Source organism: Onychomys torridus, chromosome 23 (genome assembly GCF_903995425.1).
Source record: "Onychomys torridus chromosome 23, mOncTor1.1, whole genome shotgun sequence".
In the NCBI taxonomy this organism is placed as follows: Eukaryota; Metazoa; Chordata; class Mammalia; order Rodentia; family Cricetidae; genus Onychomys; species Onychomys torridus.
In genome coordinates this window covers 28,123,091-28,137,458 of record NC_050465.1, presented here as the reverse complement: position 1 = coordinate 28,137,458, position 14,368 = coordinate 28,123,091, and the positions used below count along the sequence as shown (strand labels likewise).

Here is a 14,368-nt window from a genome sequence, read left to right as displayed (position 1 = left end):
GAGGGAGTGAGGGAGGGAGGGGGAGAGGGAGAGAGAGAGAGAAAGACAGAGACAGAGACACAGAGGGAGGGAGGGAGAGAGGGAGAGAGAGAGAGAGAGAGAGAGAGAGAGAGAGAGAGAGAGAGAGAGAGAAAGACAGAGACAGAGACACAGAGGGAGGGAGGGAGGGAAGGAGGGAGGGAAGGAGGGAAGGAGGGAAGGAGGGAGGATTCCTCCCCATCAGTTATACTTTATTTATTTTAAACTTTTTTTTCTTCTCTAAAATTATTTTAAAGTTTAATTCAATTAATTTAGTTAATTGTGTGCATGTATGTGCATGTGTGTCACAGAGTATATGTGGAAGTCAAAGCAAAAATTGTGGGGGTAAGTTCTCCTCTTCCACCATGGGTGTCCTGAAAACTGAACTCAGGTTTTCAGATTTGGTAGCAACCACCTCCTGCTGAGGCATCTCTTTAGTTCCCAGGTACACTTTAAAGGTAAAACCACAAAATGAGGAAAATAGTGATCTGCAAAGTGTGGTGCATGTTTTGAGGTTTCAAAGCTACACGCCTTTCATGGTTTGAGATATGAGCCCTCAGCGTCTCTTCTAGATGCCATGTCAACTACATGTTGCCACGCTTTCCTGCCATGATGGACTCTTTAGGTACTCTGGAACCATAATCCCAAATAAACCCTTCCTTCTATAAGTTGCCTTCAAATAGAAAAGTAACTAAGACACAAACTCATCCCAGAGAGAAGAAAATGTTCCTTAAAGGGCAGGAGTTGGCTAGGAGTCAAAGTAATATACTAATCCAATCAGGCGTGTGAGATACTATAGGCAGATGCTAGCCAAACGTGTGCCCAGGAGAGGGACAGGCTTAAGGCTCCAGGTCTTATTGCCAGAGCTTTGAGAGGGCCATGGCAGGTCATTGAGGTCTGATGTCATCACATATTCAAATTTTATAACCAGCCCTACCCCAGTTTTCCACTCATTCTACAGCCTTTCATGAGTACAGTTTCTTACAGAGCATGCTTGGGTCTGAGGATGGAAGCTCAATTTACAAACGAGCCAACTGGTATTCTGGTTCTAAAGATTAGCGCTAAGGACCTGAGCCACTGTAGCCACCCACCCTGACATAGTTTCTAAGATGTTCTGACATATCAGGATCTATTTGAACCCTTAAGGCAATTCAGATGGCCCCTAATCACTGCAAATTTGTATTGAGGGCTCTTAGAAAAGTCAGGCAGCCTCTTGCTTTGAAGGGGAGGCCTGATCTTTTGAGTCCTCTGGAGGAAATCTATATATTTTGTTTCACTTTGGACAAATAAAATACAGGTGCTGCTTAGCTTGATAGGATCCTCATGAATGCATTGTAAGTGGAAAGATCATCAGCAGAAATTGTATTCAACCTACCTAGTCTACCAAATATTAAGGCAGATTAGAGACTCACCTGTTCCTGGAACACTGGGATAGGAGTTAATTATTAGTATACTATTAAATCACTACTAATGTTAATGATAAACCTTTATTGTACACATTTCTCTTTGACTCTGTTTTTCTTTTAAATAGGCTAAGCTGTTGGGGGTGAGGCAATCTGACTCCCTATTTGACAGCATTTAAACACTTCCCTGGTACTCTGGCTAGCTAAACAGCTAGAATTCTGGGCATTGTGGAAAATCATTTTGACACACTAGCAGCTTGATAGGACCACTATAAGCATGGCTGGAGATATATTCCATACAGCCTGCACCAGCCTTAGGAGGCAACACTCTAAGTGAGATAAACCTTGATGAACTAGATGGTCCTGAAGCCATTTTTATCAAAGATAGAAAGGGAACACTTCCCTTATGGCCCAGAAGAAGGCCTGTGATTAGTACAAACTTAGCTCCTCACTTGCGAGAGAAATTGTCCCATTTTTAATAAATTCATAGTCTTTTATTTGCACGAGAGACTGGGAGAACACTAAACAAAATAGTAAATGACTGAGATGACAGAAGCAGCAGCTTTATTACCTTGGAAATAGCTGCATGGCCCAGGATGTCATCAGGGGATGTGGGCTCCTCAATCCACAATGGCTTGAACTCAGCCAGTTTTGACATCCACTCCACTGCCCCAGGCACATCCCAACACTGGTTGGCATCCATCATCTGCAAGGACAGACCCCTCACTTCTCTGTAGGGTTGGGGCTCCAGAGAGGAGATGCCATCATTTAATGCAACCTACTGTTAGGAAGACTCCTCTGGTGTTTTTTGTTTGTTTTGTTTTGTTTTGTTTTGTTTTGTTTTGTGCTAAAGTCTAGCCCAGAGTCCTCCAAAAAGGATCCAAAGTGCAAACATCGGGATTAGAGATCTGGCTTCAGATCTGAGTGAGCCATATATGAGGTAGGAGATGTGAATTGTTCACAGAACTGCTATGATGTCTACAAGTACTGGGCTGGGTTATAAGATGTGTTCACTGACCTTTAAGTTGGATCCACTGAGTGCTTTATTTTTAAGAGTGTGAGTGTTTTGCCATAATGCACATGATGTACATTATGTGTCTAGTGCCAGCAGAAGCCAGAAGAGAGCATCAGATCCACTGAAACTGGAGTTGCAGCTGGTTATGAGCTGCCATTTGGGTGCTGGGAACAGAATCTGACTCCTTGGCAAGAACAGAAAAATGTTCTTTCGTAATCACTGAACCATCTCTCTAGCTCCTTATTTTACTTATGGTGTGTGTGTGTGTGTGTGTGTGTGTGTGTGTGTGTGTGTGTGTGTGTGTGTATGCCCTTGTGTGTATGTGTGATATACACATGTGTGGAAGTCAGAGGACAATTTGTTGGGCGCATCAATTCTTTCCTTCTACAATGTGGATCCTAGAGACTGAACTCAAGTTCTCAAACTGGACAACAGATACCTTTAACTGCTGAGCCATCTCACCAGTTCCCCTTCGGTCATCCTTTGAATCATATGAGTTTGTTCAATGGTCCATTATTGACTATTGCCCAATAGGTGTCTGACATATTAATAAATAACCACTAATGAAGCTCCTGTTCCACTAGATGCTTAATGAGTTTTGTTCCATTTAATTTTTACTATAACCCCACAAGGCAGCGCATATTACTCTGTTTTACAAATAAGGAAATTATTGGCTTATAGAGAAATTAAGTCAGTCTCTCAAGACTCGTAATCTAAGTTGGTGGTAAGTTCAAGTCCAGGCCTTGCCTTCTAGGCTCTGGCTTTTTCCTCCCTATCATCTAACCTGAAAGCTGGGTGATTATTGTGTAGAGCTTGAGACAGGACTCACTTCTCTGCCATCAACCTCATTGCACTTGGACAAGGACATGAGATTCTACAAATCCTCTAAGTGGTAAGAGCTTCCTCACAGGATACTCTGAGAACCACAGTGTGGCAGGCTCAAGAGCAATTTTGTCATAAATTATTTGGATGAGGATGACTTCATGAAACAAGAGCAATGCCATTTCATGTATAAATAATGAGACTTCTGATCTTACATCAAACACTCCAGAGTTAATTTTAACTCTCAAAACAAGCCTTATTTGTTAAAATTCATAAAAATCTGATTGTAACTTCCTTTTACAAAAATATTTTATATATAATAAAAATTATTCCATAAAATACATAGGATTGATAAATCATATTTATCTTGGCTAAAAATCTCAATACTTCTTCAAAGAATGACTGCTTGGAACCTATCTCCAGATAAGCTGCTTAAGGGAGGTCAATGGTTGACACACTAGCGTGGGGCCAATGGAAGACTACTTGTTCAGGCTCACTCATAGTTAGCAAGAAGGACAGTTCTTGCTCTGATCAGACTTCATTGGCTCTGTAGAATTAGAAAACTTAAACCGATCAGAGATCCCACAGCTTTTAAAAAAAGAGTTCACCTATCACAAGACCACCATAATTTATGAAAACTTCCATGTTCTTAATCCTTGCATGAAACAAAAGACTTCAGGCTAGAAGTGAGTATTATAGCTCAGTGGTAAAGTGCTTATCTAACATGGACACATTCCTGAGTTAGACTTCCAATATCACTCACACACACACACACACACACACACACACACACACACACACACAAAATCCATCAAGCTGTCATGTCTTATTAGCATGAGAAAACATTTACCAAAGTCTTCTCTGGTCCAATCATGTCCCTGATGAGGCGGCATCTTTGTATGTCATCCTGGAGATCAGCTCCAACTTTTACTTTAAACCTACAAATACACTTAGTTAAGGTAGGTCTTTAACTTGGCAAGAACATCTAGATTTTTTATAGAAGTGACTCTCTGTGAATCATTCACAGACCACGTTTACTAGTAACCTCTTCTCTTCAGTCAAACTTTAGACAAGTCACTTAATAATAACACTGCAAACTGCATCTCTTTATTTAGATTCAGGGCAATGACTCTCAATTATCTGCTGACTCACAGTTAAGGAGCCAGAAAGAGAAGTTACATCTCTGATACAGCTTCTCAAAAATTTTCAATGCCAAACAGAGAAGAACAAACAAACCCTGGTCCAAATGGAAGACAAGGCCCATACATGTGCTAGCTATTTGTACAGAAATTTTTGGCCCCAGTTAGCACAGTAGAGGAAGGCTGTAGGACTGATCAGTTCCTTATGGTTCAGGGTTGGTTCCAGGGAGGGAAAGGGACTTGGTCACACAAAGAGGAGAAACAGAGTGTGGTCTGTAGTGTCCTGTAGAGGTCTCCTTCATGGCACATTTCACCACTCACAAGGAGCCCACTGACGCCCAATCTGCCTTGATATCCAATTACGTTCTTGAGACATAAGCATCTATGTATGTTCTTTATGACTGCTGGAATATGGCTGGTCCAGAGTGGGCACTGTTAGTGGAGGAGAGAATGTCACCCCAAGGAACTGGTATCCAATTTTTCACTCACAACAATCTGTTCAGTGAGCACCAAGGCTGTGCTTGAGAGCCACAGTGGCTTTAGGCTGCCACAGCAGACAGAGCCTAAGTCTTCTACTCTTCAATGTCCCCAATCTCTCTGTCTACTTAGAGGCCCATTAGGCTCATAAAAGCTTCACATAGGTACAGGAGTCAACTTTCCTGGATAATTGTAGCTACTAACCCCCTTCAAAGGAGACTCTCTTTACATCAAATGGAGGCCATCACAGAAAATCACAACTGGACACAACACAGAGATCAACAGATCATCGGGAGCCCAACCCTAAAGGATAATATACATCAAAGCTCCTGCATCAATGGCTCAGGGAACATCTTGGAAGAAGGGACAAAGATTGTAAGAGGCAGAATACCAGAAAGTTTATTCTGAAAGGCTCTTCTAGAAATGACTGCCTAAACAAGACCAGAACAAGTGGCAATATCAACAGACATTTTAACATGGAAGGAGGAAAATCTTTCAGGGTCCCACTCCTCGACAAGGAACTACTAGCAACAGATGACTAAGAGGAGAATCAGCCTCTCCCCTTAGTCTGATCCAATGCAGAGCGGTCAGCCTTGAAATTATATACACCACTGCCAGCAAAAATGGACTCTGCGGGTTGTAATTATATCTAATAGTGTACACACACACACACACATACACACACACACACATATAACAATGATAATCAAAGAAAAACAGGCTGTCAATTTAAGAGTGGGGTGTTGGGAAGGGGAGCTGGTAGGAAACAGAGGGAGAGAAAGTGATGTAATTTTATTTCAATTATATATATATATAAAGATTTATTTACTTATTATGAATACAGTGTCCTGTCTGCATATATCCCTTCAGGCCAAAAGAGGGCACCAGACTTCATTACAGATGGTTGTGAGCCACCATATGGTTGCTGGGAATTGAACTCAGGACCTTTGGAAGAGCAAGCTGTGCTCTTAACCTCTGAGCCATCTCTCCAGCCCCAGAAATATATTTTTTTAAAAGCTGAAAATATTCAGGCATCCACTATGCTATTTTCTCTTACTCAGAACAAACACCCAGAGACATTTCTACTCCAGGTGGAAGTCTCAGCTGTATGATTTGGAATATTGGAGAACACTGGAGACTGCTGGCCATAGCCTCCATACACATTTTGTGCTGCTGCCCATAAATCTTTCTGGAGTCCTCCTGACCCCCTAGAATTGACTCTTCAGCCCCATCATGGGTAGGGAGAGGCTGGTCTGCATGATACAAATTCACCTTGTGCTAGTTCTCATCAAATATGGCAACTCTTAGAAGGAACAGGAGAGAGGGAAGGCCTGTGTTTCAGAGGCTGAGAAATCTGCCTAGCATCACACACTGTGTCCTTGAAAAGGGATGGTGGGAAAAGGCAAGAGTTTAATTCTATCAGATGCCAAACGTCCGTCTACAGATGCTAAAGCCCTTTCCTTGCCTTCTTCATGTTATCACTCTGTTTAGCTAAGGCATTAACAAGGGTCCGGTCCCTCTTAAATTTGGGTACACAAATGAGGAATAACTGAGGGGTCTTGTTAAAATGAGGATCCTGGTTGCAGTTGGAGCCACTCTCTGGGTTCTATCACTTGCACTACAAAAACAGATAGAATGGATTTGTATACTGGATGGGTGCTTGAAGCTGTTATTTTCCAAAAAAATAGTGTATGATATTCTAGGATTCTAAGTAGATTTACACCTTGTCTTTAGAGAGAATGTGTCTGGCCCAGGTTGAAATGTCTGTGTGCTGACACACTAGTCTAGTTTCTTCAGGCATTATTAGTGACATCTTTGGCTCCTCTTCACATATTTGGCCTCTTCATGTTGCTAACTAGGAATGTCAAGTCCACCATTACATAGAAAACTTACCTGGTCCAGCCGTCCTTCAGTGCCGCTGCACAGAGCTGTGAGGAAAGGGGTGAATCTCTCATTACATATTGGCATAATGCACCAGGTTTCCCTGGCCTGATGGTACTTCAGTAGTTTCTGACCTTGGTTTCACAGACATTATGGTTGTAGTATAAACCCAAGGAATGAGCATGTGTTATTTAAATTAAAGATAGAAGCAGTTTGGCTAACAGCATCACTCCAGTTGTGGCTTTCTTTCCTTATCTCTATGGGAACAATTACTTTAATTGTCATAAACATTCCTGAAAGGAGAATGAAGTATGGATGTCCTTCTTTCTAAAGCTAGCATTCTTTGTGGCATCCACAAAACTAACACATGTAAGAGTAAAAACCAGAAGCCAGCTTCTCCCTCCCTCCTTTTTCTTGGCCCTATGTGAACACAATATGGTGAGGAAGTAGGGCTGAGGGTGCAGATCAGTTTTCAAGTGCCTGCCTAGCACATATGAGGCCCTGGGTTTAAAAACATACACAATATGGTAAGAAAGAAAAATAAATGACCATGTACTAGCTGTGATAGGGACACTTAGAGCTTTATCTGAGTCTTCAAAACTGTCCCATAAGAGATGGGGTATTGTTTTTCTACTTCACAGAAAGGAAACTGAGGCTCAGTGTAGTGAAGTGACTTGACAGCATTACATGGCTACATATGCATAGAATCAAAACTAGGCTACCATCTCCCAGAACCCAACCTGAGACTTACAAAGTCAAAGTGAGTGGCTTTTCTTTTTCTCATGTAAGAAGGCTAACAAGAAGCAGTGAAATTCTCTCAGAAAGCCAGGGTGACATGAGGAACATACATCTGGCATTCTCCCCCTTCTACAGTCTACCTTCCCATATCATTTCCTAGCATGCAGTTCCTAAAACACAGAATCTCCTTAGTGATAGTATCTTTTGTATACCAATAAATTGACCCTAAAATCAGTCCCTTCATAGTTGGTTACCATTAGACCAAGCTCTGACTAAAGGGTTAGAACTTGTTGTCCTACCCTGAAACCACTAGAGAAAGAAAGATTGATGACTGCATTGCTTACCAAAAGCCAATGATGTAATCAATATGCTTATTAATGGACCCTCTGAAAAAGTCTGGAAGGACAGAGTCCAGGGAATTTCAGGGTTAGTGAACATGTGGTCATATCTGGAAGCCCAATACGAGGGCATGGAAGCTCTATACTGCCTCCCCTACACACTTTGCTCTGTGAATCCACTCTACTTGGATCTTCCTAAGTTATGTCCTTTGTGATACACTGGTAAACATAAGTCAAAGGCTCTCTGAGCTAGTCTAGTGAATAATAAAACTCAAGGTATTAGATTATAGAAACCTATGTTCTAGCTGCTGTAAGTCAGAGACTTAGGTGACAATCTGGATTTGCACAATTGGCAAGTAAAACAGATTAGTCCTTGGAGACTGAGTTACACAACAGGACACCCAGTTGTTGTCCAAAGAGACTGGTGTGTGTGTGTGTGTGTGTGTGTGTGTGTGTGTGTGTGTGTGTGTGGAGATTGGGGTGTGTTTGTGTGTTCCCACTTATCTGGTTATCAGAGCCAGGTATGATGAATGATAGTGGTGTGAATATATATGAACTAGCTTGCTTCTTCTGCTTTGGCCTGCCTGTAAAAACAGGTTTAAAAGCTTACCTGCTTCAATGTACTGTCTGAATACCCCAACCAGGCACATGATGTGGTGTAGGCCGGGTAGCCGTGTCTCGGCATTTGCTCTTCTGGAAAACACAACATTTGGCACTTTCTAGGAAATTTCAGAATTAGAATTGTTGAGAGCTAAGTTGTTACCCACAGGGAGTCCAGTTGTTCTCTTGGGTGTCCTTTATATACTCACTACCATTAGTCCACCTCTGGTTGTGTCCAATTCAAACAATAAGGATATTCACTGAATGCCCTGCTCCTCAAAGTTCCCTAACCCACAGTGCAACATGAGAGCTAAACCTCCTTGAACTATTGCTGAACTGAGCCCTGCAGCCAAGTCACACTACTAGTGGCCTCTTCACCTAGATTTGCATGTGTGACTAAGGGTCTAATGCTTATTCCAGGGTATCTGGGAGCATCATGTGCACCCCAGAAGACATGGATGTTTAAAAGTAGACACTGATAGCACAAACAGAGAAGGACATTTTCTCACAACATACCTCTTTCTTTTTTACCAAGCTGACCTTTCTTCAGTATTTCTGGGGAGGAGGAGGAGAAGAATATCAATCACTCATTTAGACGATAGAGTCTGCATCTGCTCTGTTCACTCCTTGGTAAGCACCAGAACCCTTCCAGACCCACAGCTTACACATAACTCACCATAGGCATCCTCTTCTGTCAAGACGTCAGTGATGTACCTGAAATCAATGCAGGACAACAGCATCTGTGGGTCCTGGTGCACAGGAAGAGAAAGGCCCAGATCAATCCATAAGCAGATCATTTATCTTTACTTAAACTGATCCTTTGGGCTTATCCTTTCCGGGAAGGATCTTTGGATTTGTGTGTCTGGTTCTGTCATTCCTTACTATTGAACATTTTAGAGATTCATTGCTGTCCCTAAGGAGCTCTGAGACCCTCAACCCTCCTGTCTTAATTTTTACTTCCTGCCACTGCCCTGTTCTTTCCAATTAACGTGGATTCTTGGCCAGAGGGCCTGGTACCCAGTGAACATTCAGCACTAAGGGAAGGAGTTGATGGTGCCTTGAGTTCCTCTCTGAGTCTCGTCTACCTGGCATACTGATTTCACTGAACTATGATTAAGGTAGTCCTGGAGCAGCACAGCAGAGTGGATGGAAGGCAGTGTTCAGAGTCGACCACTAGGGTCAGCCCTGGGTCCACAAATGTGGGCCATAGTGTGACTGTGGCCATCTCCCCAAAGACTGATTTCCTGACAGGAGGCGAGTGATGCACTAATCGTCCAGAAGAATACTGGCTGTATTGTGATGCTGGTCCTGTTCCTTCATGCTCACTCCCCACTTTGCCCAGGATGCCTGGGCCTGATATCCTCATCCCCACATAATAGTCACAAGGAAGTGAATCACAACTCTGTTCCCATTAATATCCATTTGACTAGTAATATGTCATTAAAACAGAAAATCTCAAGAGCTCTTTCAACCTGGAGACCCTGCATCTTTTAGAAGATGACCAGGACAGAAAACAGAATCTAAAAGACGGGAAGTAGGCTAGAGAGATGATTCAGTTCCATGGTTAATAGCACTAGCAGCTCTTCTAGAAAATGCACATTCAATTCCTAACACCCACACTGCTGCCCACAACCATCTATAACTTGTTTCAGGGAATCCAGTATCCTCTTCTGGTCTCTGCAGGTACTGTATACATGTGCTACAGACATATGTGCAGGCAAAATACCCAAATACATAAAATATAAATAAATGATGGAAGTCTTCAGGTAAGACCTCAGGCACCACTCTGCTGAACTTCAAATTCTTTTTCATTTTGTTTGTTTGCCTGTTTTCTAAACAGTGTGTCACTATATATCTCTGGCTATCCTGGAACTCACTATGTACCAGACTGGCCTCAAGATCTCCCTGTCTCTGCCTCCAGAGTGCTTGGGTTAAAAGCATGCATCACTATGCCTAACTGGACTTCAAATTCTTTTCATGACTATCAGTGACACTCCTGTGAAAGGCTGAGTTTTCCATACCCTTCCCTTCAGATGCCCCATCTGAAGTCTGTCGGAAAGAAGCTGTGTGAGCATCTAGGCTCTATTTGCCCCTGGAGGAGGAGCAAAGCCTCTTAGCCCAACAATCTTCAAAGCCCATGTTCATTGCTTTTCCTTCACTTTGCTATCAAATAATAATGGCATCCTGTGGTAATTTGAGATACTGTCCAGTGTCTCAGTCATCTTCCGGTTGTCTGCAAGATGTAGGACTCCTAGCTTCTTCTCCAGTGCCATGTCTGCCTGCATACCACCATGCTCCCTGCCATGATGATAATGGACTGAACCTCTGAACTGTAAGCCGCCACCTCAATTAAATGAGTTGCTGTAGTCATGGTGTCTCTTCACAGGGCCTTTATTTGTGGGCCCTCAGAAATCACCTGAGTCACCTACCATTCACTGATAAGCAACATGCTCAAGAATGTTCTGCTGCTTACTAATGAAGCCTGTGCTGAAAGTCAGGTCTACTTGGGTCTGAAGGTCCCTCCTCATTAACTAGCACAAAGAATTTTTTTTTTTTACCCTCCTTAGCAATCAGGCACTCATCATGCTACAAATAGTTATCTGAGAAAGAAAACAGCCAACTGTATGTTTTTGGAATTCAGTATTACACTGCTGCCCTGATGGAACTTTATGGTGGAAACTGCCATGACCTGATCATGTTTTTAAAGTGGCCATAAGATGTCTTAGTAATAGTATGTGGCTTTTCAAAATTTATGGAGTTGTATTTTCATTTGATATTTAAATTGACTCTGAGGCTCCTAATGGTTCAGGTGATTTTCTCAAGCAGTAGGAGCTCAGAACTTGTATGAAATTGTAAGGACCCTTCAGAAGAAAGGAGAACTTGAACTCACTGCCTCCCATCCTTGCTTGCCTGCATGAGCACAGCTATCTGCTATTTCAAATGATCAGAAATGAGCTGGGAATATGAGTTTGTGGTAGAGTGCTTACTTAGCAAGCAAGGCCCTAGGTTCATTCCCATCATTTATTTTATAATCAATGATCAACAGACTAGTCCTGAATATTCTTACTAATTATCAAAAATACCATGTAATCTACAAAGTATTTCCTTTAGAAATAACTATAATATTAAAGACTCTACTTACCATGTCCACAAGCAGCTTCCATAAAGGCTTAAATGAAAAAGAATGAAAGAGAGAGAGAGAGAGAGAGAGAGAGAGAGAGAGAGAGAGAGAAAACGTGTAAAACAATCGTTTTTGTCTGATGTGAATGCACTAATGGTAACTGCCACCAGACAGCTGGTTCATTTCCCGCCCCATCCCCAATGCTCCCATGAGTCTTGCTACCCCGAACTGCTACTTTACCTTTGTTGTCCCTTCTCCCTTTTCCTTGTCCTGCCCCGACAAATTTCTGACTACAGTCATGTATCCCCTTGAGTTGTGGAGCCACAGGTGTGCCTCTGAAATCATTACCTTCCCTTCTTGCTTTGCCCACAGGTCCCACACAGCATTCAGAATGGCTGTTGTGGCCAGATGCACTACACCTTTCTCTGGACCAATCTAGTTGGGAAACAGAGCACAACAGTGTTGTCTTAGCTGAGAAAAGATATCTGGGCTTTCTCCAGGGACATTTTTTTGAGATTTTAAAACCAGGTGTGGCAGCAAACATCTATACTCACAGAACTCAGGACGCTAAGGAGGGAGGATCATGAGTTTAAGGCCAGCCTGTGTTACACAGAATTACCCTGGCTCAAAAACAAACAAATAAGAAATTGGCAGCAATGGAAACTTGGTTTCTGACTCACAGAAAAGTTGCAAAAGTAGAAATAAAAAACCCGAACTCCTTCTCTTCTCTGTCTCTGAACACATTTAAGTTTCCCAACCATCTAAAAGCAAAGTTGCAAATATCATCTTTTTTTTTTTTTGTAATCATAAATACCTCTGTTTGCAGTTCCTAAAAACTAGGACATTCTCTTACATGTGTCCTCATAATACAATGATCATATTCAAGAAATATGTTGATGGAATGTTATCTAAAAGATGGCCCATAATCAAATCTTACCAATTTTCCCAATAACGGGCTTCATTTTGTCCTGACTCATATCTGACTCAGGACCACATGTTGAATTTAGCTGTTATATGTCTTCAGCCTTTTTTATGTAAAATTCATTTATACTTCTTTGAATGAGAGTGCCATTTTTAGAGTGTGAGCCTTGACTTGTCTAGTGTCCCTCAATATGGGCTGATTAACATATTATATAATTGATGATGATATCTTGCCTTATTGTCAGGGTTATTAAATTATACTGCTTTAGTAAGTGTTCATTTATTTTCTTTACTGTGGAGTTACCATTTTCCTCTTCCAAGGAAGTATATTACTGCCCCAGATTAACTACAACTTAGCTCAATTAACTAAAACTATGATGTCAATATTGGCCTCATACTCATTAGGTTGCAATCTATTGATGAACTTTCCCTTATTTATTGCCTGAACAGACTCATGGGTTCTTACATTATAATGGTTATAAGCCATTATTATCCTATCTATTCTCATGTTGAAATTATTCAAGATTTGGCTAATGGGAGGTCCTTCAAGGTGTGACTTTTCAAGGCATGTTTAACTTACTTTACATAAAGTTAAAAACATATAAGCCAACGAAACAGAGAAAGTTTCTTGTGCCTGTCTCTGCATGGAAAGGAAACTGAACAGACTTAGAAAAGAGAAATTTGGTATCAGGAGACAGGAAAAAGTCTAGATTACTGGAGTTATCTTTCTGTGTTAGAGTCCTTTTTTTTTGTTTGTTTTTGTTTTTGTTTTTCAAGACAGGGTTTCCTCTGTGTAGTTTTGGTGCCTGTCCTGGAACTCACTAGACTAGGCTGGCCTTGAACTCACAGGGATCCACCTGGTTCTGCCTCCTGAGTTCTAGGTTTAAAGGCTTGTGCCACCACAACCTGGTCTAGAGTCCTTTCTTTAGAACTATTTTTTCATGCTTTGACCTTATGGTTCAGATACTGACCTATTTATACAAAAGCATGATTCTCCTCTCTGCTTGTATTTTTTCTCTTATATTCTCCACCTTACTCGCTATTCCTACAATGCCATTACTGTTCACATCCTCACCCAAAGGGCTGCCCATCTGGACTTTTGTCTTCTGGACCTCTTTATTTGTCCTTTTGAAACAGGCTCTTACTCTGTAGCCCAAGTTGGTCTCAAACCCATGGTGATCATAATCTGAGTGCTGGGATTATAGGCATAAACCACAATTACACTCTTGGACTCTATCCAATCCACACAGTACATAGTGTAGTATATAATAGTTGGATTTCTTGAGATCCAATTACATTCAGATTCAAGTCTTATAGAAAGGAACTATCTCAAAATGCTGATGATCTAAATGGTTCAAACCTTAATTTAACTGAATGAAACTGTTTATGAAAAAATTAAAAACTCTTCTCTGTTTTTATATTTGTTACAACCAAAGGCCATCATAGACTGTAGAGACATTATTTATAAAAGTTTTTTATAAAACATATCCCCGGAGATACAGAGATAGCTCAGAGGATAAGGGGACTTGCTGATCTTAGAACTTGGAGTTGGATTTCCAATACCACATCAGGTGACTCACAAACTTGTGTAACTCCAGCTTCAGGGGATCGTACACCCTCTTCCAGCCTACATGGGTATGTACACACACACACACACACAAACACACACTCACACACTTTTTAAAAACAAAACAAAATACATTCCTTACCCATCTGAGCTGCCCATCACTTGTGAGCTGTCTGTAGAAGCCTCTGAAGTCACCAACAATGTCCCTGAGATCCTTGTGAAGCATGTGGTGGGCAAGAGCATTCACAGCACAGACAACTATCCAAGAGATAGGATTGCATTCTTGTTCATGTTTTAGTCAGGAAGTTAAGACATTAAAATACCACAA

At 41.5% G+C, this 14,368-nt stretch overlaps 1 protein-coding gene across 1 annotated transcript in view; it reads right to left on the bottom strand.

The window, feature by feature from the left end:
* Positions 1–14,368, bottom strand: part of Enosf1 (enolase superfamily member 1) — a 39,724-nt gene that overhangs the window by 11,960 nt on the left and 13,396 nt on the right. Inside the window, exons 3-11 of the mRNA XM_036172985.1 lie at positions 14,183–14,298; positions 11,901–11,987; positions 11,574–11,600; positions 9,108–9,180; positions 8,948–8,986; positions 8,442–8,524; positions 6,768–6,802; positions 4,109–4,196; positions 1,993–2,127 (exon numbers count right to left, since the gene is read on the bottom strand). Coding sequence (XP_036028878.1) covers positions 1,993–2,127; positions 4,109–4,196; positions 6,768–6,802; positions 8,442–8,524; positions 8,948–8,986; positions 9,108–9,180; positions 11,574–11,600; positions 11,901–11,987; positions 14,183–14,298 — 683 coding nt within the window. The remainder of the gene's footprint in view (positions 1–1,992; positions 2,128–4,108; positions 4,197–6,767; positions 6,803–8,441; positions 8,525–8,947; positions 8,987–9,107; positions 9,181–11,573; positions 11,601–11,900; positions 11,988–14,182; positions 14,299–14,368) is intronic.